We start from the raw sequence: 24960 nt of genomic DNA, 5'->3' as shown, positions 1-24960 counted from the left end.
TATTTGTGTTTAGACACTTTCATATTCTACTAGATTAAGATCCACGCAATTGCGCGAGATGAACATCATATATAAAAATAATTTTTGTATATTATTATTTATTTGTGTTCATTTATATATTATATATCTAATTAAATTAGAATAAACACATAAATGAAAAAAATACTTCTTATTTATTTACGATACTGTTTTGGTAAATAAATCAAAATTATCCTTTTATTTATTTAATAAGATATATAACTAAAGTTCAATGACATGTCCTTTTATTTATTCAATAAGATATATAACTAAAGTTCAATGACATAGACATATATATATAGTATATATTTTAATATAAATTTTTATTATTTAGAATTCAACATTTTCTTTCAGACCTTTCAACCAATTGATACGGGACACCATGCGTTCTTGAACCGATAACCATCTTTCGGCTAACCTAGACTCAAAAAAAAAATGAAATTCAAAATTTCATGTAAAAGCTCCATTGTAGAATTCAGGCCTAATGATTTTTTAATGCGATTTTTTTGAATGCAAATTTTAAAATTAAAATATTAAGGAAATTTCAAAATTAAAATATTAAGGTTTCAATATTTTTCAATACAAATTTAGAAATTAACATATTTATGTATTTTTATATGTATGTAGTTTAATTTTAAACTATACCTCATGAGTTATACCTCATGAGCTTTGTAATAACCCGTCTTAAAAAAAAAAACCTGATTTCGGTTTTATGGAATTTCTCGGGGAAGCCGAAGACTTGAGAAATTTTTATCCTCAAAAGTTAAGGTTAGTCTGGAGTCTATTAAAAATATTTAGCTCATCAGAACAGGAGCGGAAAAATATTCGGGATTGATCGCGGGACGAAAATTCACCAGAAGGACCGAAATCGCGCAAATCGATCGAGAAGCTCGAGGTGGCTTGATCTAAGGGATCAGGACGTGGTGTCAACCATTTAATCTGCTGAGTGTCCACACAAGAAGGAGGTGTAGGCGTGCATGAAGCAGATCCATGCAGCTTGACACATAGAAGCACGTGGTGTCGCAGTACCTGCGATCTGCGCATGCGAACCGACATGCAGAGGCCCGTGTGTCGCGATGCATGAACACCAGACATACTGAAGGGCAAGTGGACGTGGAGGTGTCTTCTAGCATGGCTAGAGAGCATGCAACATGGCATGTGGACGCCCATGTGTCGCCACGCATGCGACCGAAAGCATGCAGGACGACACACATGCGATCGGGTGGCTCATTCTTTATTGGCCGGCAACTTCTATATATACCCAGCTACCTTGGTGCATTTTTTCTCATTCAGACACACCAAGGACACTCCAAAACGTGGCTTAGAGAGAGAGAGAGAGAGAAAGAAGTGAGGTGCTTTAGAAATATAGACATTTTTCGAAGATAGATAAACTGCCGGAAAGTTCCGAAAGACTGTCCAGAAGAGAAAGAAGGTTCTTTCCAAGTTCTGATCTGTCCAGACCAGTTCATTCAAGACATTGAGGTTGGGTTTTGGGGATTAACATCACGGTACCAAGACAAAGATTTGGAGGGAATAAAAAAGGTTTGGTCAACATCTGGAATCAGAAAGTCAAGCCACATCGGTTAATCACTGTGAGTCACGGTTAATTGTTTGTTAACGAATTTTTAATGCAGGTTCCTGACATCGGAGACGGTTTCCGAGCTAGGATTGTCGGACCGGTCTAGGTGTCAGTTTGTGGATCCGAGGCTTGAGACGATGTCTGGGCTAAGTGGATAGCAAGACTAGTCTAAGCACCCGGATTATTGTGATTGTGTGATTATTATATGTTGTTATAGTGTGTACCTCGTGTTGGTACTGTTGTGTGAGAACCTCGTGGTGGTTCTAGTAGTAGTTTGCAGGTCATTGCTTTCTCAAATGGTACCACTAAGCCGGTCGGGGTCCGCAAAGTGCTGGGCTCGGTTTAACTTGGCTTGATCACCAAGGCCGAGTGTCACACGTGGATGTGACAGCCCCAGGCGAGTCCGATAGAGAACCGGGGCACGGCGATTCCGATTGAGGACCGTGACCGGGCGATTCCCGAGCGCCTACACCTGTGTGGTGTAATAGTGAAGGGATTGCCGGTGTCCCTTATGTGGAGGAAGAATGATTCTGTTGGGCCCTAGGAGTATATATATATATATATATATATATATATATATATATATATATATGGTTGATTGATGTGACACTCATAAAGAGTGTTTTAATTTATTATGGTTTAATTGTTTACTGCTTAATCATTTAAGCTTCGAATATGTTTGTTGAACTACTCGTCTTGCTTGTGTTTGGGGTGGGATTTAGAATGACGGGTAGTTGTATATGTTAGATAGGGAACCCTGGCTCACTGAGTGAAACTAGTTCACTCATTCCTCACATCCTTTTGCAGGTGACCAGTAGAAAGGACCATAGCGCTCGCGGAACTGTAGGAGCTGGTGTAAATTGGACATCTTTTGCTAAAGACTCGTTTTCAAGATATATGAATGTATGTTTTACTTTCGGTTGCGTCCATGGACCATATGTATAATATTTTGGGCTTGTGAACTTCATGTTTTATATATATGAAATAAAGTATGTTTTATATTCGCGACGTGTTGAATCTGATATTAGGTTAGTCCAACCTAACACAACTCTATGATTCGGTACGGGTTGCAAAGCCTCAGGCCAAAGATTAGAGGACACAAGTTTAGAATGGATACTCTGGGTTACAGAATTATGTTTTGTGACTTGGAACGTCTATTCTCAACCCGTTGTAACACTTCCGGACTTGGCAGAGGAAGATCGTTCGGGTATGTTCTTGTTTGATTGTTGCCCGGTTGATTGACCAATGTCTAAAACGGTTTGGGGGTGTTACAAGCTTGCTTAGCTTCCACCCACGATTTGTATGGTTACCTGTAGGGGTGTGAAAATGAGCTATACGCCATGAGCATGATCTCTATTTTTTAGGCTTATTTAATAAATGACTTTAATGATCGAGCCTAAATTATATCACGAGTTATATGAACGATCTTTAATGAACATGAGCTAACTCATGAGCTTGGTTGTTTTATACTTTATATGTATATATATATTGATGACTTCTATTTTTCTTACGTAAGAAAAAATAATTTCTATACTAATCATATTTATCTTATAAAATTAAAATATAAAACCAAAAGTAATAAATATATACTAAAATGTAAAGGAATATTGATATAAATCCTCATATCATATATCTTTAGAACTAAAATATAAAACTAAATATTCCTAAGACTTTCATGCGGAATATATATCTTTACGATTTGAGTAGATAAAGAGTTTGAATATGAATCATCACATGACTTTTATGTAAAATATATTTTTGGACCATTGATTTAGCTTTGATTAAATATATTAGGTCTTGGTTTTATTCAGTATTTAAATATAGACGCTTTGGATTTTTAAATTTAAAATTATACTATAAAAAATATTCTATTTTTATTTATTTTTATTTTTTAATTATTTTATAATTTTTTTTATGTATGATCGCGAGTTAGCTCATTTAACTCATGATCTAGATGATCTGAGTTCGAGTTTGTATATTAAAGCTCATATAGTAAATGCGCTGAGTTGAGCTAGCTCATGAAAGATCCAAACTCACCATGAGTTGAGCTGAGTTGAGCAAGCTAACTCATTTTGACACCCTAGCTACTTGTTAGTCCATATGGCAATTACCATTCTACCATTAATGAGGGGCATTTATTTATTTGAAAACACATGTCCGGTGAAAGTAGAGATAAATATTAATAGTGATTCTGAATTAATATTATTAATAATAAGTGGCTCCTTAAATAAAGAAAATACATAGTTGGACATAACTTTTATCAATTTTATCAATAAGTCATGTTTCTGTTTTAATAGTAATGATTTTTTATTATTCAGATACATTTAATAAATAAATAAATAAATAAATATATGTATATGTATAAAAAGAAATAGTTGATTATATATAATAAGTAGTTCGTGTTTTAAAAATAAAAAAGAACAGTTAATAACTCATACATATTATTCAAATATGATTACCACACAATAGTTCAGTTTGACTAGTTCCATAAGCACAATAAAAAAATAAAAGTGAACACCATTATAATTATCACAAAACAAGTCAAACAAATCTAACCAATTTTTGTGGATCGCCATACAAAATATGCATTACTATCTTACATATTTAGATCTAGAGATTAATTGAAAAACCTATAAATTAACTACCATCTTACATAGAAATTTCAACCATCAAACAATAAAACAAAAAAAAAACAAAAAAAAACGTGTGTATCAAAAAAATATCACAAAGAATAATATGTCGTCATCACAGTTCGCTATCTTTTGCATCATCTTAATTGCTTTATTTCCTCTTCATGAATGTATGTGTTTATAATAATTTTCTTTTGTTTATCATCTACTTTTCACTATTTTAATCACATCATAATATCCTTGATAAATTTTTTTGCTCCAAATGATATTGTTATTATTTTTTTGTTTATATAGTTGTCGATGGCCAAATTATTGAACGCCCGTTCATGCCACCTGAAAAAACTTGCACGGAAATCCAATGCCCCACAAAAAGAGACAAAGCCCGCAGGTGTTTTTGTTGTGGAGTTAACGAGGAGAGAATATGTTACGCGGACCCAAGACAGTGTGCGGCTGACTGTGGCAGATGAACATAATAAGTTATCTCAAGAACCTACATCAAGGATTTAAAAACCTTGATACGTTTTAATACCTCCTAATATCCTTTTTTGTTTTATATGAATAACACATGTTTATTTAGAGGCCAACATATACAATATATGCCTACTGAATAATTTTTGTATATTATTATTTATTTGTATTCATTTATATATTATATATCTAATTAGATTAGAATAAACACATAAATCAAAACAATACGTCTTATTTATTTACAATATTGTTTTGGTAAATAATCAAAACTATTCTTTTATTTATTTAATAAGATATATAACTAACGTTCAATGACATATCTTTTTATTTATTCAATAAGATATATAACTAAAGTTCAATGACATGGACATAGATATATAGTATATTTTAATATAAATATTTATTATTGAGAATTCAACATTTTCTTTCCGGCCTTTCAACCAATTGATACATGACACCTTGCGTTCTTGAACCGATAACCATCTTTCGGCTAACCTAGCCTCCGCCGTCCCCCAGGACCGAAAATTTGAAATTCAAAATTTCATATAAAAACTCCATTGTAGAATTCAGGCCTAATGATATTTTAATGTGCGATATTTTCAGTGCAAATTTCAAAATTAAAATATTAAGGTTTCAATTTTTTTTCAATACAAATTTATAAATTAACATATTTATGTATTTTTATATGTATATAGTTTAATTTTAAACTATATTAATATATAATATGAATGTCTATTAAATAGGACTTTATATTCATACGATTTATGATCATTTGTATCTTGTTATTATAAAAAAAGTTAAACTATTGATCACAAATTTTTAGTGTGAAAAATTTTAAGTAATTTATAGTCATTTTAAAGATTCAAAATATAAAATATAGAAAAAGTATTATTTTTATTATATGGTATTGGTAATGTGATTGTTTAATATCTTTTAATAATATAAAGTTAAACAAAAAATAACTAAAATGCAAAAATTGTTATCAAATATTTATTATTCATAATCATTAATTGTCATACATACGTTAATCATATTAGGTAATTTCGTAACTTTTATTTAAGGAAAGTGCGAGAATATTATTTTGTATACTATTTATTAATTTGATAGTTAGTTTGATAAAAAGTATAATATAAGTTAAGATGAACCAACCTATTTTCTAAGAATTCTGAATTTCATTCTCATGGTGATATATGATGCACATTAGTTAGCCATATTCTTTATCCTTTTTGTTTTGATTTGCTACTAATTTCGTATATATGTCTTCTGGTTAACACCGTTTCACTATCACTTGTGAGCAAGTCTGAAAACAACAACAAAAATCTTATATCAATCTCATTTATGTGCTCATATTTTCTAGCCAGTCACGTTAAAAATCTTAATCCAACTTATATCAAAATTTAAAAAAGCAATATATAGATAAAATTGGGAAATCCTATACTCTTATTACTTTTCTTAATAACTTTGATCTAACCTTTGTAAATAATCTTTACTGATAATAAACGAATTGATTTTTCGTTTATCTTAAATGGTTTAGTCAGCAAAAGTTAAATTTAAATTAGACAATTTTTAAAAGTTGGAGATTAAAATGACTGTTTCTTGCTTCGTTTGGAAAGATCTTAAATGGAAAGAAAGATCTTAAATGGACCGTTGTGTTTTTCGCAGTGGCGTTGTCGTGTGTGTTTGGTTCTCTTATTAGCTTCTTTGGGTTTGCTGCTAGATCTCCGCGACGGCTTTTACGGTGACTGAGGTTGTGAACAAGTTCTTGACTGTTGTGATTAATGTTCTGATTTGGGATAAGCATGCGAGTCCGGTTGGGTTGGTTCCAGTGGCGGATGCAGAATCATATTTAGATGGGGGCACAACATTTTATTTCATTACGTTTCATTGTAGGATTATAAAAAAATTTCTTAAATTAAAAGTAATTAGTGAAGGAAAATAAAAACTAGTTGGGGGCATGTGACCCCATTCCTCATCACTTGCGTCCACCACTGGTTGGTTCTCCTTGTTACAATCTGTGGTTGGTATTGGTTATCAGCAGTCTGTGACTGTGGCTAAGAAACCCACCAGTGGTCAAGCTCAAGTGTTGAACAACAGTGAGAAGGTTGATGAAGAGTCAGTGGAGTTGATTCCGGGGAAAGTAGCTACTAATGTATGATGAAGAGGTTTAGCATTTGAGTATTTTTTTTTTCACATTTGAAGAGGTTTAGCATTTGAGTATTTTTTTTTCACATTTGAAGAGGTTTCTTCTAGTAACTTTGCATGGTTTCTGGCTTCTTATAGAATTATAGTATCATTTTTGTAAACCTGTTACCTTTCATTCTCCTATCCATTAATACAAATATTCAAATATCACTAAGCTCGTCTCCAAAAGAAACAAAGCTATACTTACGACATAACATGTGATACATGAGAATGACTGCATTCATTACACTACACCTTGTACTGCACATACCCGTTTTCTAGTCCTTCATCAGCACCAGCCACGCCTTCTCTAGCTGCTGAATTAACAAGCGACTGCAATAGAAAAACAAAGACATGTCACCATGAGGCTTAATCCTTATGTTATGACAATCACTAGAGTACAAAAAATAGAATCTAACCTGGAGTTCCTGTTCGCAGCCTTTCAGGTTGTCACCGCACTCTCTGACCTTTGAATATGATTTGTGTAGCTACCAAGAACATATACCAATAGTCGAACTTTGTCAAGAACATTACCCTAAACAAAACGAACTTTGTGATCCTATGGTTGTTTACCTTTGCCAATTCTTTTCGGCGTTGTGAAGTCAGTTTCTTTTCATTGCTCAATAAATCTTCTAATCTCTGCGTTTAACCATTTCAAATGAGAATAAAAGTAAAAATAAAACATGTTGAATTCGTAAAATATAGTAGACACATACCTTAGACTTCTTCTCTAGCTCTGAGCACAGAACTTCTTTTACTTCCAATCTCTCTTCCATCACCAGAACCTTAAATATAAACTCGTCAATAATTTCTTCCATCTCCCACGACTATGTAAGGAAACTGTTGCTCCATTGGTTTACATGTCTAAGAGTAAATTGTGGAAAAGATTCATGAAATCAAACAACTGCCTATCTGAGCAGGTATGCGATCTCATACCTCATCTTGAAGCACGTCATGCGTCTTGATCAGCGCTTCCAATTCTTCTTTCACCTGTATGAAAGACGCAAGTTTTACATGAACTATACTATGCAGCAATAATTTCCTAACAAACATTATCGTTACCTGAAAGCTGCGATCTCCACTTGAGTTAGAGAAGTGATCTTTGCCATCTCTACCACGCCCACCATCAAGCATGGTACTGTTAATTCAATAAAAGCACACAAGGATTTAGTCATCTCAAGAAAACCAAAGCAATTAATTTGTTGCTTAAAGCAGCTAAAGTGTAAAGTCCAAGCAATGCAGAAAAGAATCTGATAGAACTTAATCTATATGCTAAGGTGCAACTAACGCCTAAAATAACTTTAGTTTGATAACTTAATGTCCCACCTACTACAACCTAGCGGCTGGACTAAGCTATTTTCATAGGGTATAGCAGTGACCTCATATAGAATTTCATCATTTACTCTATAGTGGATCACTGAAATTCCTAAACTGTTTTGTCTCCAAGAATGGTGTTTCACGGAAAGAATTATCAACGAAGCTACAGTGCAAGCCAAAACATTCCTCAAACAGCAAAATGCACAAAGGAAACAAGAGCAAACCTTCTCAGCAAATCCATTAAACTAAACATTCTGCATTTCAGTTATATTGGCAATAGTTAATCAGACCTTTCCACAAGGTCCACAACAGGTCTGGATGATTTGGTTTACAGAGTGACGAAACTCTACAGAAGCATCCCAGTTCTGGACTTAAGGAACACTAGAAGTCTAAAACACATCTACAAGTTAAAACGGAACGTTTTTACCTATCTTCTCTCTTTGTTTCTTCGTCAGAACTGGCCCTGTGAACCCCCCTACCATTATCCTCAAAAGACCTATCCCCACGCCAATCTCCTTCTTCGAAACCTCTCTCCTTGTAACCATCCCTATCCAGCATACCATGATCATTTCTCCCCTCGAAACCATGTGAACGTTCATAAGCTCTTCTCCTGTCCTGAGACCTATCCCGTTCCCGTGACCTATCACTAAACCGATCCCTTTCATAACCAAAATCACTTCTCCCATCAGAGGGGCTTTGTGGTTGAAACCTCCCCTGACCACCAAATCTTGTTGTCACCTCATTCACACGCACCGCACGCCCACCAATAATCTGATCACAAGCTCACTACCGTCACAACAAAGAAGTGTAGCAGTGAAAAGCTTCAATATTTAGTTTTTTTTTTGGAGAGAACCATACTTTGCCATCCATGTCTTGGATAGCATCATCAGCAGATCGACGATTCGAAAATGTAACGAAGCCGTAGCATTTCCCTCTTACACTCCGATCATTCACAATCTCACCATATGCAATTAAAAAAGGAAAGCAAATGAGTAGTGTGAAACCTAAATTAGGAACTTGTAAGCAGCAACAAGTGGGGAAAATCTACCTTAATGTCGACAACGGTGCCGTAAGTGGAGAAAACACGGCGGAGAGCTTCCTCGGTGACGTCGTAAGGGAGGCCGCCGACGTAGACGGAGTTAGCATCCTCCATCGTCATTTTTACTCACTCTTTATCGACTTAACCGCTAAACCGATTCAGAAGAAAGTTTGTGGCTCTGTTTGTTTCGACGACTTTCTGCTTGACTCCCGCTAACAAGACGCAAGTCATTACTTATCAATGCTAATCCCTATAAAATTTATTAATTCAATTAATGTTATATTACCAATGATAATATATTTTTTATTTTATTATTGGTTAATTTGTAGTTAGTTAAATAATTAATGATGTTTTTGTTTAGAAAATATAAAAAAAAAAAAAAATTTTTAATCTATGTGCACAATTCTAAAACGACTTATATTAAAAAACGGAGGGAATATTAAATTAGGAACATGACTGTTGATATATGTTTAGTTCATCTGAAAATATAGCTGCATCTAAAATATAATTGCATAATGTAAAATATAATTGCATAAAAGTGTATTAGACATGTGTAACCTCCGGTCTAAAACTATATTCTATTAAAATATCAACATGACGAGTTGATAAATGATGTGTCCAACATTTTTCAGAAATTTAAAATATAAACCTAATTATATAACAATAATAACTAACTATCAATACTATTAAATCAGGAACATGATCAGTTGATATATGTTTAGTCCATCTTAAAATATAATTGCATCTAAAATAATGTATAATGTAAAATATAACTGCATAAAAGTGTATTAGGGATGTGTAACCTCCTGTCCAAAATTTCATTCTATTAAAACATCAACATGACCGGTTGATAAAGTTTGTGTCCAACATTTTTTTGAAATTTAAAATATAAACATAATTATATAACAATAATAAATAACTATACACGGTTAATACGCTATTTTGAAACAACTCCTTCCAAAATATTCAGGACCAACTTCTCTCTATAATGCTTTATTGCTTTTGACGCAACGACAAAGCATCTAATATATTACTTGATACTATGATTACATCATAATTTCTGCGTAAGTTCATTTTATACCCAATCTGTTTATTCTATATAATAATACATATACAACTAAATCATAAATTGATATATATAATACTAAAACAGGAATATATATAAATCGATGGAGATATATTTCTTAAGTTTGTTTACTATAAAATGAAACTTTAAAATTTAACTAATATTTTTTTTTGAACTATTATTTTTTCAAAAAAAAAAATAGTTAACTAATATTAATATTAATTAGTGGTACAGATTATTAGTGATATTTAATTTTTATAAGTGGACTTTTAATATAAATAAATATTCATAGTGGGTTTTAAATAGGTTATTCGATTAAAAACTATTTATTAAATGTGATTTAACTTAAAGTTAGTGAATACCATATTAACGCATTTACATATATATTTATATATATATATAACAGAAAATATTAAAAAATAATTTTTTCAAAAAAAATCAAAATTTTTATTCGGTTTTCAGTGCGGATTGGGTTTGATATTGGTATTCGAATATAACACTATAAAAACCGTTCGAGTATATAGACCAAGTCTAAAAGAGCATGAGACTTTTGATTTTTGGGTCAATTCCGTGTTGGTTTTTTGGGTATAAATATTCTTGACTAATTATGTTAGGTCCATCGAGTTCGTAGTCATATCCACCGGGTCGACCAATACGTCTTGACCGAGGTTATCTCCATGTCAGGCAAGGAGAGAGTTTGTTCTCTCTGTTTTGATGACTTTCTGACTCACGCAATCGCTAGCAGACGACGCAGTGGTTTGTTATTGGGCTTTTCAATAAAACCGTTAGTTATTGGGCCTTTATGCATGTATAGTTTATATCTGGATATTTGTAATTGAAATCCGTCTTCTAAGTGCTCAACTGATTAAAAGTAAACAACCAACAAGTCTGTTATTTTGATTAGCAGCACACCTCTTATCTGTCATTCAGTCAATGGCTTATGAGCTTGGGATCATTCAATCAGAAATGGTTACACTGAGAGAGAGATGTGATTGTAATCTGCTGTTTATGGTCAGGAGGTGAATATCAGAACGAATATGTTTGATTACGGAAGAACAGACGATAAATTTGGCCATGGAAAGGGAAAGGGGAAGATCAGGAAGAGGGCGAGGGCATTGGTAATCATATTCAGGCTTGTGGTAATCATTATATGTGCATCTTTGTGTATTATACATTAGAGTAAACGTGCATCGAGAGCATTATAGATAGAATCTTTTAGAAACTACTCATGTATGCTTTGTTCCTCAACAGGTGACAATTCTGAATCTGTAGATGGTGCTTTTCTAGTTTAAACACTCTGGTGAGAGATTTGAACACAACTTCATAACATATATAGCTAACAACTCATCGTAAGTGATACACCCTCGGAACGAAGTTTACATTACAACAAAGTTCCATCTTAAACACACATTTTGTGATTTTTTACACCATTACACACTCTCGCGGTACTCTCATATGTTGTTTCTTCTGTTCTGTTGGACGAGGGAGAGAAGAGACATGGAAGTATATAAATGTATTACTGACGCCTCCTGAAGACGAACAACGATCCTCTAGACCCTAATCCCAACCTAAGTTTCTCATCAACGTATGTGATCCTAAGCTTCACTTCGCTTTCAAACCCATATTTAAACTCAAGAGAACCAACCTTGAGTTCCGGAGGCTCGAATATCACCTGAACCCACTCACTGTCCAACACTTTCAGCTTCCCTACAAAAACCAAAACACAGGTTAAAACATTAACCACATATTGTGACTGACCAAAAAGTTATCTCTAGGGTTATGCAGTTTCACCTGTCAAGGAGACGTCTCCGTCAAGAAAACCCAACGCAGTAAAGGAAACTCGGTTCCTCACTATATCAGGAGAATCAATGCCTTGGATCATCTCATTAGTTCTGAAGAAGAGACGCCCTATCACGCTTCTGTAGCCTCCACCAGGAGATGTCGGTACAGAACAGTACACCACGTCCCAATCTGCACCAGAACAATTCTAAAGTTTTACATTTTTACTCAAGGATTCAGAAGCAATCTAGCAAGAAGCTTACCTCCGAAGATGAGAGGGCACTTAACAGGCTCGCTCACACAGTACTTTTGAAGCTCTCCAGCCACTTTTGCCACCTCTTTGTGTTGCTCAGGGCTAAGCGTCACACCTCCATCGCTGTTCGCAACCTGTGTGTGAAACACACCAAACCATAATCATCAAAACACACAGTTGGATTTGCTCTGCTTTCCACTTAAGTATTTGACTCAAACCAATGCAGACCTTAGAGAGGAGGGATGAAATGAGATCATCGGGTCCGGTACGGATCTCAACGTTGGGCGCTGAAACGGAGCGTACGACGAGTCTCCTGCTCCGTGAATTAGCCTTATACGGGATGGAGAATTGGAGTACTGGAAGGTTCGAGCGTTTCGATGAACGGATCTGAGTCCGTGGTTCCGAGAACGACGACGCGATCGTAAGGGAAGAAGCAGCCGTAGCCATTGCTGCTCTAGAGAGAGAGTAAAGCAGATAATGGAATGTGGAAGAGACGAGGTGGACTGGAGAAGAAGGACACGGTTACAGTGATCTGGGTGATGCCACGTCAGAATAGAAATCGGTACTGGGCCCCGCTTTGGATTTCCTCCAGCCACGTAAGAAGATATGTTCTCCCGCGTTATTTTTGATAATACAGAGGACAGCCCATTAAGGCCCGACCAGGTCTGGGGCTGCATACCATCTGTGTTCCGGTTTAAGTTAACCAACACAAGGAAACCCGTAACCGACTCTTCTCTTAGCTTCAAAATGAATAAAATCTAAGCCGTTGCTTTTTAACGTATAGAATGTCCTTCGTTGATTGGACCCAGCAGCCTACCCTGGCATCTATTTAAAGAATCTTATCATCACAAAGCCGTTCCGTTCGTACCAGAAGTTTTCTTTTCGTTTTTAATTTTCCTCTTGTAATTTTGAAAATTCCCCCAGATCCAATTACAAGACTCTCTCAAAACTCCTGAATTCATCTTTAAGCTAGAAGAATTAAAATCTGAAAACTCAAATTCCAGAGAGATTCTCTTGCTTGCTGCCTTTGTTTTTGATTGATCTCTGTGTTGTTTCTTCTTTGATCCGTGGTTTGCTTCATCGATCTATCTGCTTGATTTTGCTTCAACTTCGAGATTTCTCGAAATTAGGGTTTTGTTTCATTATTTAGTGTGTTTGTATTGTTAAGATGAACGATCAATCTAAGCTCATGAATCCGCCACAGATGATAGCTCAACCTCCTCCGCAGAGGATGATTCCACCTCAGCCGTCCCTAATGAACCCGGTTCAGCCTCGGATTATGAACCAGGCTCATCCGATTATCGGTTTAAACCATCAGCCACCGGTTATGATGAGCAACAACAACAACCAGACTCTGATGATGAATCCCCGGAGCTTCAACTTTAACCCTAGCATGAGCTCGGAGTATCAGAACTTCGGATCTAACCATACCAAAACGAACCGGAGCAACAGCAACAACTGGAAAGGGAAGAAGATCATAACCGATAAGAGACCACCACCGATGATGAGGATGTACAACCCTCCTCCGCCGCAACAACCTGGCGGCGGTTACAAGCCACCGACGCTCAACGAGCTCCAATCTCAGAATCGATTAAAAACGAAGAAGTTTTATCCGAAGAAGAAGTACGGTAACAGTAACAACCGATACGTTCCCTACGCGCCGAGGAACACGACGTCGTTTATCATCCGAGCGAAGAAATCCGGCGGAATCGCCGAGCTGGTGTCTCCGTGCCCCGTGACGCCGGCGATACTTCAGACGCCGATGTTTTCTCCGTCGAGGGAGGTTTTGGGAGATATGGCGAAGGAGGAGTGGGGCGTTGACGGTTACGGATCCATGAAGGGGCTGATTAGGCTGAGATCTGATGGACATGATGATGATGAGGATGAGGATGAAGAAGGAGGATCGAGTGGGAGTGATGTGGAGGAGCATGTGGAGGTTGAGAGGAGGTTGGATCATGATTTGAGTAGGTTTGAGATGATTCATCCGAGCTACGGTGGTTATGAGTATAACAATGTGTTGGAGAGTCGAGTTGATGATCAGGATAGTCATATTGCGCAGCTTGAGGAAGAGAACTTGACGTTGAAGGAGAGGCTGTTCTTGATGGAGAGGGAGTTGGGTGACTTGAGGAGGAGGTTGCAGTATCTTGAAAGGAGGAATATGGTGGAAGAAGTTGTGGAGAATGAGTCTGGAAGTGAGGGTGATGACACTGGGGGGTCTGATTCGCGTACTAGTGGTGATGGCAAGGGGAACCATGTGGCTGGAGGAGAGGGTGTTGCGGTGAAAGATGTTAATGATGAGAAGAGCATTGTGGATGAAGCGGAAGGAGACCCAAAATAAACTTGAAGGTAAGGAACAAGGTGAGAAGGAAGTTTCAGGCGAAGAATGCATCTGAGAATGATTCTGTTGGAGAACGAGGAACAACCATATGATTATGATACTTGCACGGGAACTTATGATGATAGGTGGATGAGAGTGGTTATGCATACCGTTTTCGCTTCTATTAGTGATGGATCTCTGCAGCTCTATGATGTATATATATCAAAATGTGCTTGTCTTAGTAGTCGTAGTCTAGTTCTCCCGTCGCTTTTAATATCTGAGAGTCAGGAGAGTAGCTTTCCAGGTGAAATTCGTGTGAAGTAGTCATGGTAAGCTTTCTCTTCTGGTTCAGATCTTTTTTACCTTTTTATGACCTGGTTGGTTGATCATGTTAAGCTCCCCGGTTAATAAGATTGTAGTAAAAGCAAGGATTATTGTAGTGAAAGAACTTACGGATGATAAGAGTTTTTTCTTCTTTTAATGCATTGCATGTTTCAGCTTTAATAGCACCAGAAGAATATATGTCTCTTGGTTTGAGACAGTTGCAGATAGCTGAGCTTGAAGAGAACCTCTGAGTTATGGCTTTCGTCCTTTGTTTGAGAGTTCTTTTCCTACTCGTCTCTCTATTTGGGCCCATATGGGTCAGTCGGTGGGCTATTTAATGTCCATTATACAGTTCACATAATTTGATATAAAAGAGGCATGTTTACTTTTTCTTTATGGTCTCAAGTCTCACTTGAAATAATGTGTGTTTCAGAACTTTTTAGAAATAATATTTTCTCACACATAACGTGGATCAATCATCCAGTCTATCGTTTTGGAAGATCTATTAGAAAATTTGGCAAAATCATAGTGGGGAAACATCGCTTTCAATCCTGAGTATTTGTGAATTGTCATACACTAAAATCTACGCCTTTAACTTTATAAAAGTGTGGTGGGAAATGAAAGTAAAATACGTCGGTGTCCTTTTCTCATAAACAAAACTTGAAAATTAAAGATAACCCTTAGGTATTAGTATAATAGTAAGCAGTTGCTTTCAACGTTACTCTTTCTATAACCAAAGCAATGCAACGTTTCCGATAACTTTATAAAAATAAGCAACAAATCTGCTGTATCCAAGATTCTTTTGTAACGGAGCATTTTATATTCCTGCAAAAAAATATATAACGGCGTTGTGACCGACCATTTCCTTACAAAAAGGTGAAAATCACGACAATAACATCTCCCACTTGTCAAAAGAGGACAAGGAGAACCACTACTACCAGTAGTGGTCCAAAGTCAATACACACACATTAGGTGTAATATTCGTATTGCATCAGAACAAGCCATCTATTTAACTTTCTATTGCATCAAAACAAGTCATCTTCATCTCATTTTTCCATATGATATTTACGAATACAAGCAGAAACAACTTCATCTACATATATGGACACTCTGATATGACTTTAGATATCTTCGGACAAAAGTTTCACTCCTACAAACATGCGGGACTAAAATCTTCATCAAAAGAGAAAAGTACATATATACTACTTGATATTTAACATGGTTGCTCCATATCTAGCTAGACAGAGCTGATATGACTTTAGATATCTTCGGACAAAAGTTTCACTCCTACAAACATGCGGGACTAAAATCTTCATCAAAAGAGAAAAGTACATATATACTACTTGATATTTAACATGGTTGCTCCATATCTAGCTAGACAGAGCTGGTAATACGTTTTAAGGAAATATCAAGTTGATCGATCTACTTAGCCCCAAAGGGAAACCACATCTCATGGATGTCTGACTGGTACGAGACCATGAACAAGATGACCACGAGCACGGCCGCTACGCCCCAAGGGGAAGAACCGGCATGGTGGATGGAGTCTTGTTCAGGCAAGGGGACGTACAAGGAAAGTCCTCCGGAGAAGAAGTGGACGAGGAGGAGGAGGAAGAGAGGGGAGAGGATGATGAAGAACTTGAGATTATTCATGGTGTCTTCGAGGATGGACTCGTAGTTCAAGTACCACGTGAAGGAGAACACGAAGAAGACGACCATGAAGAAGAAACATAGATGTGGGTTTGGGAGAGAGAGGTAGTCTAAGTATGATGAACCGTAGTATGGTGATCCAGTGGCGGAGCCACATAGAGTAAGGTGGGGGCCATTGAACCCAACAAAATTAGAAAATTTAGTGTAAATTATTAGAACTAATCTATATGCCCTCATTCTAAATATTTTAGTTTGATGTCTTTGCCCCCATCAAAAATAATTTTTGCCTCCGCCACTGTGGTGATCTCGCCATATGTTCTTGATTTTCTTTGGTTTTGATAAAAGTCTTAGAGTTTTTTAGAATGTGTAAGTGGAATCTTGATGCATCTCTATGAGTGTGTGTATATATATATAAAGAAGTAGACTTACCTTTGCTTCGAATAGGTATAGGTTTTTAGCTTATTAATTAATTGATTTAAATATTTTCAGGGCTTTTCGGGTTCTGAAGTGTGGTCGGTCGAGACCACGTGGATGTGGTCTTGTGGTTCTCTGTATTGAAACTTCTAGCTATTGGCTTTTTAATTTAAAGACAAATAAAGCTAAACTAAAGGGAATGAATTCAATTTAACATTTGATTTGATGTGATTTGATTTTTAATGAGGTTTTAGATGATTTCAATAAGTTGCAGAGATTTAAGTGATTTTTGTTAAACTACTCTAGAATATCACCTAAAACTATGAGATTTGAGTTTTAAAAATTAAACCCACCGGGTGGGCTTTCGGATTCACATAAAATCACCTGAAAACTTTAAAACTCCACAACTTAAAATATTTTCAATAACAATGGATTTCAGAGTACTTTAAGAAATATCAAATTCAATAACATTGGATTTTAAATGAGTTTTTAAAATTCATGTTTCAATAACAGTGGATTTGTCATTTTAATACAAATAACCTAAAACTCTCAGTTGAATACATCCCCCTAAAGTCTAAAGGGTGTCTTGTATATTTAAAACTATGATTTTAAAATAAAAGGTAGCTTGAAACATGTTTTTTTTAACAGGCTTTCGTATTAAAATTCATAAGTAATACAAGTATGAGATTTTCACTCATAAGTTTGATAGAGTATGCAACAACAAAAAAGAAAACATATCCCTAACAGACGATTCAAAATTGAATCGTAAAGAGCAAGTTAAAGAACATGATAATATTAGTGATACTAGTTTCCTCGGCCGCGACGACCTCGTTTACCTCTTCCTCTAACAGTTTTTCATTCCATATCTTGAACTTTTTGAGTCGATTTTATTGGTCTTCCTCCTCTAGTTGTGTTATAACCAGATGTTTCTTCAACCAATAACATACCTTCCTCATTTCTGTTTTGAGAGTGAGGTGAGTCTTGGTTAAAACTCGCCCCAAAATGTTGCTCCGTCTCATAAGTGTGAGAGGCTTCTCTAATGTGTACGGGAGATGAAGTTTCCTCCATAATTTTTAACGCAGATGGCGCAGCGACTGCTAACCTCGTGCAAATTGGAGGAAGGTCCATCAGTGGGATCCTCAGAATTACTAGTAGGCGAAGACTTTTTTGAAACATGTTTTTGTGCTCTAAACTGATAGGGATGTTCTTATTGAGCTACGGTTCTATTTGGATCGCTTACATAATCAGAGGGAAAAAATTATCGGTTGATAATTTGATATGTGATTGATTATCGTCAAGATGATAAATGGTGTCGTTGTCCTATCAGCTACATCAGTGATTACGTTAATACTTGATTTTCTTAAGCAGAGTCTATTTTTGCATGTCATGCTGATCTTATACGTGACATCAATTAAAATTTAATAACGTCTTCTCACTTACACATACATGACTACGTACACATGAACGCATCATCATTCTTGAAGCAAAAATCAAGACCTTTGCTCGTTCAACTGTTATATACTCAATCTTAAATTCGTCTATCTTTGCAAAGTTATATATTTATTGCCAGTTGCCATCCTCCACAATCTTTAACCTTCAAAGCTATAACATTGGTGGTCCACACTGTACCGGGACTTTTCTTCTTTGCACTTGGTCTATGGCACCTCTTATTAACCATATAAATGTATATTTTCTACATTATTCAGCTGTTACATTTATCTTCAAGTCATTCATATTTGCAATGTAGTGAACCTTCAAAAGCTATAACATGGGTGGTCCACATCGTACCGGGACTTTTCCTCTTTGCAATTGGTCTATTGCACCTCTTTAACCACATTCAATCTATTTTCTCTACATTAATATTTTCCTAGTCTACTCCTTTAAGATGGACATGTGATATGGGGGTTGTCCACTTTAGTTTATGTGCAATTTCTGAGTTACAAGTTTCAAGACGACCTTATTCTACTTAGTATCCACGTGAACCCGAAAGCCCACCCGGTGGGTTTTCTTGTTTGTCTTTGCCTTTGCTTTTAGGAAGAGAAAATAAATATCTAAAAGACTTCTCTATGAGTTTTTGACTGGCTGTTATTCAACGGCCATTTTCCATCTTACACACCCAACTCGTGTTCCTCTGTTTTGTATTACCCCAAACACGTTTCATCTTTCTTTCTTCAGATTCTTACCATCCATCCACCAACTCTTTGTTGATTTCTGAAACTGGTTCTCCCATATCACCGGGGGAATAGTTCTGATCTTCTTGTTGTTTGGGAGTAATGGTGGGTGCTCTGTTTGTTATTGGCTCATCTGTGATGGATTCTCCGAGCGTTCCATGTTTATGTCTGGATGCTCACACGAGGAGCAAGAAGAAGATCCATGGCAGTTCAAGAAAGCTAGAGTTAGGAAGCTCCTTTACTGGCTCAAGCATTGTTTTCAGGATTTCTTCCAAACGCGTACCAAGAATTGCGAGTAGAAGGAGCAAGAAGAAGCTCTTGATTGTCAACGAGGACGTTGCTGGGAACTACGATGATACCTTCGGAGATGTCAAAACGGTGAGAACTTTTTGAATGACAAATTGTTTTAAACTTATGGCTCTCTCATCACTTTTACAAATTATGCAGCAACTTATTAACTACTTTACTTACAAAGCTGTGAGGACGGTTCTTCATCAGTTATACGAAATGAATCCTCCCCAATACACTTGGTTCTATAAGTAAGTCGCTCATTTGATAAGCTCTCTCTAGGATTAGATTTATAAACACACTTACTTGATTATCATTCTTGGCTTATGGTCTTATGGTGTATCTTTTGTTTTACAACAGCTATGTCGTATCAAATAGACCAACTGAAGGCAAACGTTTCCTCCGCAAACTCGGCAAGGTAACAAAAACTTAGTTGAAGATGTTTAGCTGCTTAAACTTTATCTATTAGTCTACTATATTTAGTGTAGGACTAAATGTAGTACATTGTAGCTCTTGTGAGTTAGTTAGATTGCAGTTAGTGAGGGGAAATTGTTCAAGGTTGTAAAATTATAGAAGGTTTTGGGAGAGCCCTTTGGGTTGAGAGTTCTTCCTATGCTAGTGAATGAGGATAAGAATAAGAATAAGCAGTTTCATATATTTGTTTTTATTTTTTTGCTAAAATATATTTGTTTTTATCATAGCCACATTCTGTGTTGTGGTATATTACTTTTAATTCAGACTTGTTTAGACCTTGGCATGAAACATATTGACTAGAGAATCAGATGACAACTCTTGTGTTTATCTTGTCTCAACTGACTTGTAGGAGAGTCAGGAGCTTGCAGAAAGAGTTATGATCACACGCCTCCACTTGTATGGCAAGTGGATCAAGGTAAAATCAACCTCTAAATCTGTCATGGGAACCAGAAAAGATTCAAAAACTAATGGTGTTCTAGTTTGTTGTTTGTTATAGAAATGCGACCATGGGAAGATATACCAAGATATATCAGATGAGAACTTGGCCTTGATGCGTGAGCGACTGATGGAGACCGTGATATGGCCTTCTGATGACTCAAACTCAGAGGTTATTGGCTGAAGAAGCATGTCACAAAACCACAGCATCTCCTTTGTGAATCCGCTTTTCAGTTTTTAGGACTTGAGTTTTTTTTTAGTTTGATTACTTATAATATAGCCTTGAGCAGTGTCTATATTCTTGACATGCACTATATATCATGATCGAGGTCCAAGTCTTTCAACTACTATCTATATATATATATGCTTCCCGGACTTCAAGATCACTTATGTTGCACGTGCTCAACTACTATCTATATATTCTTCCTGGACTTCAAGATCACTTATGTTGCACGTGTTCAAAACCAGATTTTTGATTTTTTAGCTAAGACTGCTAGATCCTTTCATAAGAAGTTATATTTCATTCCGGTCTGGTTACCCAGTTCAAAACCAGATTTTTGATTTTTTAGCTAAGACTGCTAGATCCTTTCATAAGAAGTTATATTTCATTCCGGTCTGGTTACCCAGACCACATAGAATGGCCGCCGCTCGTTGCCAAGAAAAAAAAAACTACTATGTATATATTGATTGAGATAAAAACATATAAAGTTCCTTACATCTTTTGGTGAAAATTTCACTAAATTAAAAAACTAATGAAGTCATTCTAAGTCTTTATCCGACAAATCCAAGACCTGATCCTATCAGAAGCTCTTAATATCATATAACAAAGCGGTATGTGACATAACGACCAGATGTTTCACTATTGCGTATGATCTTCACGACTTCTCCACGTTTTAGCCCATAGTATTTCGCTATAGGGTCCGTATACTGAATACGTGGAAGCTATCGACAACACACCACACAAGTGAGTAAAAAACAAACATGTTAGCTATAGTGAAAAAAAACAAGAACAAAAAAGAGATCAAACATCAAAGCTTTGTTTTGTCTCCACAATAAACTAGTTTTCATTGCTTAAAGAGTGTCAAGATACCTAACCTGATTCTCTTGCACAGTGTACTTCTCCAACAAAGCTTCCTTCTCCGCAGTTGTCAGAGCTATATGCTCTGGAACAAAAGCATGTTCCTTCACGTTCATTAGAAGCTCTGTCTCCTGCACATGAAACATGAGCTTTATAAGAGTATGTTTCGAGACACAAACAAGGAAGCAGCATAAACTTTCTCACTAACCTTAAAACTTTCCAAGTAAAGTATTCCTTTTGAGTTTGCGTCGGTTATAGCAGATGAAGCGAAGCGATTCATTTCTTTCTTCACAACAAGAATTGCTCTCAAGACGTTATGAGATACCATGCGCTCAAAGCAAGCCTTGATGTCGCCCATTTTAACTTTTGTTTCTTGTAGAAAAAAGACAAAGATCTACCACCACCACAAGGGGAACGAACTTGAGCATTAGTTAGAAGAATTGAAAAAAAAAATACACTTAAAAACAAAAACTCGTATCCTTGGTATTCACAAACCTTATCAGATTTATCTTTCTTCTTAGTCTTGATAGTGACAAGATCTTTTCTTTCCATGTTCTCGCCGTATTTGTCGATAAACTGTTCTTGTGTCATCTCAAGTTCAGCATCCGTGACAATGTATCCACGATCTTTGAGGATGTGGTTAAGTGTTTTGGTGACTCTGAAAAGCATTCTGATTTCTTCTTCGGATAAACTCATCTTTTCACACATCTTTTCACAGTAAAAAAATCTGCAAAACTCGAAAACCATGTGGGTCTTAAAAGTTAACCATAGTGAAAAAAGCATTTAAACTGTGCAATTGCTAATGATCTTGAAAAACCTAAGAGGTTGCACATGTAATTAATGTTTAATTAATGTTGCAGACAGCTCTTAATTTATGTGTTTCGAGTCATCACACGCTAGACTCGAAGGAGGTAAAAGTCTAGTCCATGGCGATACTTGCGAGAAGAAAACAATTTAACAAAGTAGAGACGAGGAAACAGATGAACAAGTTTTCACGTACCAGAGAGCAGCCAATAGTGTATGTGTCTGGAAGATTCCGAATGTTTTTATTTCTCTGTTGGTCAGCCGCGAAGAAGTTGGTAGGGTTTCACTTTATAAGGAAAAGAAAAGTAGAGAGCTAGCTAACCCTTTTAAACCTTTATTTATTACAAATAGCTTTGGTCCCTTTATTAGTCTTAAGGAAAGTTTACATAACTTTATCGTTATTTAATTAAATTAACACTCCCATGGATGACAAATTAAAAAGCACATGTAATTGATCTTAGGGTTTACTCGGTATTGTCTAAGATGTAACATATGGTAAATTGATGAATTTGATAAATAAATGGAAGTTTTCTAGTTCACCGCATCGATCCAGTCTGATTGTAGATGTGCAATCGGTGATAGGGATGGGCAAAATATCAAGAAAAAGTTACGCTTAGAAACACAATTTGAGTTACCAATTTCACTAAAAGACACATTGAATCTTTAGCACACTTTCTCTTTGCAAATTTACTAGGATAACCTCCAAATAATCTAAGAGAGATGATGTCTCTCGTTACCTTTTCTTCTAACTAACCAAACCGATCTTTTTCTTTTTTAAAATAAAATACTTTTTTTTCTCTCTAATTAATAATCAAACCTTATATCTTTGCTTTATAGAAAATCGTGAAAACCCTTTCTTCTATGACATCTTCTAGATCCATATATCAAACTCAGACATGAGAGGTTAGAGAGATTGAACCCTAATCTTCTCCATCAGAAACTGTCCCTAATACTCTTTCTCACTTTCGCCTTTTCTCGATCTCTATATCTCGATCTCGGAATCTCAATCTCTATTTCTCGATCTCAATCTCAAAATCTCGATCTATATTCCTCGATCTCAATCTCTACTATGAACGAAGTTCAGTCCCGTGGAAACGATGGCGTTTGCGATGGAGACCGTGGTGGAGGAAGCGGTGGATACCGCAATGGAGGTGGTGGTGGTTATGGAGTTGATGGTGGAAGACGTGAGTGTGGATACAATGGTGGTGGTTACAGTGGTGGTGGATATGGTGGAGGAAACGGTGGATACCGCAGTGGAGGCGGTGGTGGTTATGGAGGCGATGGTGGAAGACATGAGTGTGGATACAATGGTGGTGGTTGGTGGAGGTGGCTACTCGAGTGGAGGAGATGGTTGTGGATACGATGGTGGTGGATACGGTGGAGGTGGAAGACGTGAAGGTGGAGGATATGGAGGTGGAGATGGCGGTGACCACCGCAATAGAGGCTGTGGTGTAAGATGTGAGGGTAGTTACAGTGGTGGTGTAAGTGGCTCCACTCGTCTCCCGTCCATGCATCTCATGTCCACGCGTCTCCCATCCACGCTTCTCTCATCAACACATCTCCCGTCCACGCATCTTTCTCTTGTCCAAAACGAACTCCCATTTACCTCTGGAACCAAATACTCATTCTCTACATATCACCAAACACATCTCATCCATCTGCATTTATAAATAAAATAATAAAAATCATATCTCAAAAAAGGAACAGATTAATTGGACAACCTACTAATAACTACTAATGAAAAGCAAGCTTTTTCCACAACCGTTAGATTTTTTGTTGTGAAAAAGATCCTACGCCCAAAAACAATTCACATAAACCCATATACCAACATTTTCTCGTAATAACTATTGCATTGATTGCAACAAAAAACAAACTTAGTTAGCTGCTCGATGCTTCTCTAAAACAAACATTCTTCCACTTGCACAAAAGCAAGGTCATTTATGTCCAAAATAATACAGCTGTCCAAACAAAGTGTGTCAACTAAACAATGTGTCCTTTAGAGAAAATAGAAGTCATAATGTGTCTTTCTATGTAACTTACTCAAATATCAACAAAATTTTATTTGAAAAATTTACATCCAAGACACATTTTCACTTCTTAATATCACTAAAAAACACATTTCACTTGAGAGACACATTTGTCTTGTTGTTTGTCCTTTATACCCTTGGTGATCTCTTTCTTTCTCGTCACATCTTCTTCGTCAAGTTATCTTCTTTTTTTTCTTTGAATAAAGAAAAGTTTTAATTTTTTGTTTAATGTTATTATTATTCATTCTTTCTTCTACCTTATTTTTTTTTTCTCAAGTTTTAAAATATTAAAGAAAATATAATTTTACAATAAATAGTAATTTCTTTTTCTCTATATTTCAAGATCCATTTTCATATATATATTTAAATATTTTAACAATTATACAAAAATGCGTGGACATAAAAAATGTGGACAACAAACTGTGGACATCTCATTATATCAACTCACATAAACACGATCAATCACTTGCTAAGAACCTACAAGGCACCCAACTCCAGTTACCCATATGTTATGCTCACAGATCGCTTCGTCTTATTCTCGTAAACAATGAATCCATTAGAAAAATAGGATACTCGTCAATCTCAAAACATTGAAAAAGAAAACGAGTCGACCCGCGGTCGTCGTCACCATCACTCCACGATCTATCGTCA

The 24960-nt window shown here is 36.1% G+C and overlaps 5 protein-coding genes and 1 pseudogene across 8 annotated transcripts; 2 read left to right on the top strand and 4 right to left on the bottom strand.

Moving 5' to 3' along the window:
* Positions 1 to 6969: 6969 nt before the first annotated feature.
* LOC106386733 (cold-inducible RNA-binding protein A) lies at positions 6970 to 9483 on the bottom strand. 2 transcript variants are annotated; one of them, XM_013826543.3, is made up of 9 exons: positions 9242 to 9483; positions 9052 to 9150; positions 8621 to 8964; positions 7939 to 8014; positions 7813 to 7866; positions 7593 to 7661; positions 7450 to 7515; positions 7296 to 7364; positions 6970 to 7209 (listed from the first exon to the last, which is right to left on the bottom strand). In XM_013826543.3, exons 1-9 carry the CDS (start codon positions 9350 to 9352, stop codon positions 7126 to 7128), a joined length of 972 nt encoding a protein of 323 aa, XP_013681997.1. In that variant the 5' UTR covers positions 9353 to 9483; the 3' UTR covers positions 6970 to 7125. The 2 variants fall into 2 exon arrangements, with proteins under 2 accessions (XP_013681997.1, XP_048608062.1); XM_048752105.1 differs by having other exon boundaries at positions 7813 to 8014.
* A 2121-nt stretch (positions 9484 to 11604) lies between these two features.
* Positions 11605 to 12851, bottom strand: LOC106386735 (probable plastid-lipid-associated protein 8, chloroplastic). Its single transcript, XM_013826545.3, has 4 exons — positions 12559 to 12851; positions 12341 to 12464; positions 12090 to 12269; positions 11605 to 12005 (listed from the first exon to the last, which is right to left on the bottom strand). Exons 1-4 carry the CDS (start codon positions 12775 to 12777, stop codon positions 11815 to 11817), a joined length of 714 nt encoding a protein of 237 aa, XP_013681999.2. The 5' UTR covers positions 12778 to 12851; the 3' UTR covers positions 11605 to 11814.
* A 329-nt stretch (positions 12852 to 13180) lies between these two features.
* LOC106386736 lies at positions 13181 to 15128 on the top strand (annotated as a pseudogene).
* Positions 15129 to 15970: 842 nt separating this feature from the next.
* Positions 15971 to 17065, bottom strand: LOC106386737. Of its 2 annotated transcripts, XR_007321136.1 has the most exons (3): positions 16925 to 17065; positions 16342 to 16758; positions 15971 to 16204 (listed from the first exon to the last, which is right to left on the bottom strand). XR_007321136.1 is itself a non-coding variant. In XM_048752103.1 (2 exons), exons 1-2 carry the CDS (start codon positions 16929 to 16931, stop codon positions 16394 to 16396), a joined length of 372 nt encoding a protein of 123 aa, XP_048608060.1. In that variant the 5' UTR covers positions 16932 to 17065; the 3' UTR covers positions 15971 to 16393. The 2 variants fall into 2 exon arrangements, 1 of the variants encoding a protein (XP_048608060.1); XM_048752103.1 differs by having other exon boundaries at positions 15971 to 16758.
* Positions 17066 to 18950: 1885 nt separating this feature from the next.
* On the top strand, positions 18951 to 20842 carry LOC106386739 (chaperonin-like RbcX protein 2, chloroplastic). Its single transcript, XM_013826548.3, has 5 exons — positions 18951 to 19581; positions 19651 to 19742; positions 19852 to 19909; positions 20315 to 20380; positions 20462 to 20842. The coding sequence occupies exons 1-5, from the start codon at positions 19306 to 19308 to the stop codon at positions 20582 to 20584; spliced, it is 615 nt and encodes a 204-aa protein (XP_013682002.1). The 5' UTR covers positions 18951 to 19305; the 3' UTR covers positions 20585 to 20842.
* On the bottom strand, positions 20625 to 22604 carry LOC106386345 (DNA-directed RNA polymerases II and IV subunit 5A-like). 2 transcript variants are annotated; one of them, XM_048752102.1, is made up of 5 exons: positions 22479 to 22604; positions 21974 to 22205; positions 21687 to 21872; positions 21496 to 21609; positions 20625 to 21342 (listed from the first exon to the last, which is right to left on the bottom strand). In XM_048752102.1, exons 2-5 carry the CDS (start codon positions 22184 to 22186, stop codon positions 21217 to 21219), a joined length of 639 nt encoding a protein of 212 aa, XP_048608059.1. In that variant the 5' UTR covers positions 22187 to 22205; positions 22479 to 22604; the 3' UTR covers positions 20625 to 21216. The 2 variants fall into 2 exon arrangements, with proteins under 2 accessions (XP_048608059.1, XP_048608058.1); XM_048752101.1 differs by lacking the exon at positions 22479 to 22604 and having other exon boundaries at positions 21974 to 22225.
* Between the last annotated feature and the right edge of the window lie 2356 nt (positions 22605 to 24960).

The sequence above is a fragment of the Brassica napus genome, chromosome C3 (genome assembly GCF_020379485.1).
Source record: "Brassica napus cultivar Da-Ae chromosome C3, Da-Ae, whole genome shotgun sequence".
NCBI lineage: Eukaryota > Viridiplantae > Streptophyta > Magnoliopsida > Brassicales > Brassicaceae > Brassica > Brassica napus.
Note: the sequence above shows the minus strand (reverse complement) of the source record. Positions and strands in the feature narration are given on the sequence as shown.

Bases quoted from the DNA above. Each gene is read 5' to 3' on its own strand.
- LOC106386733 (XM_048752105.1), bottom strand. From the start codon at position 9,352: ATGACGATGGAGGATGCTAACTCCGTCTACGTCGGCGGCCTCCCTTAC. The intron at 8,965-9,051 runs GTATGGTTCTCT...GCTTGTGATCAG, and splicing joins TCCAAGACATGGATGGCAAA to ATTATTGGTGGGCGTGCGGT. The intron at 7,365-7,449 runs GTAAACAACCAT...TGTTCTTGGTAG, and splicing joins GCCGAAAAGAATTGGCAAAG to CTACACAAATCATATTCAAA.
- LOC106386735 (XM_013826545.3), bottom strand. From the start codon at position 12,777: ATGGCTACGGCTGCTTCTTCCCTTACGATCGCGTCGTCGTTCTCGGAA. The intron at 12,270-12,340 runs GTAAGCTTCTTG...GTTCTGGTGCAG, and splicing joins GTGCCCTCTCATCTTCGGAG to ATTGGGACGTGGTGTACTGT. The intron at 12,006-12,089 runs GTGAAACTGCAT...TGGTTTTTGTAG, and splicing joins CGGAGACGTCTCCTTGACAG to GGAAGCTGAAAGTGTTGGAC.
- LOC106386739 (XM_013826548.3), top strand. From the start codon at position 19,306: ATGGTGGGTGCTCTGTTTGTTATTGGCTCATCTGTGATGGATTCTCCG. The intron at 19,582-19,650 runs GTGAGAACTTTT...CAAATTATGCAG, and splicing joins CCTTCGGAGATGTCAAAACG to CAACTTATTAACTACTTTAC. The intron at 20,381-20,461 runs GTAAAATCAACC...TGTTTGTTATAG, and splicing joins TGTATGGCAAGTGGATCAAG to AAATGCGACCATGGGAAGAT.
- LOC106386345 (XM_048752101.1), bottom strand. From the start codon at position 22,225: ATGGTTTTCGAGTTTTGCAGATTTTTTTACTGTGAAAAGATGTGTGAA. The intron at 21,873-21,973 runs GTTTGTGAATAC...TGGTGGTGGTAG, and splicing joins AGAAAGATAAATCTGATAAG to ATCTTTGTCTTTTTTCTACA. The intron at 21,610-21,686 runs GTTAGTGAGAAA...TTTCATGTGCAG, and splicing joins TTTACTTGGAAAGTTTTAAG to GAGACAGAGCTTCTAATGAA.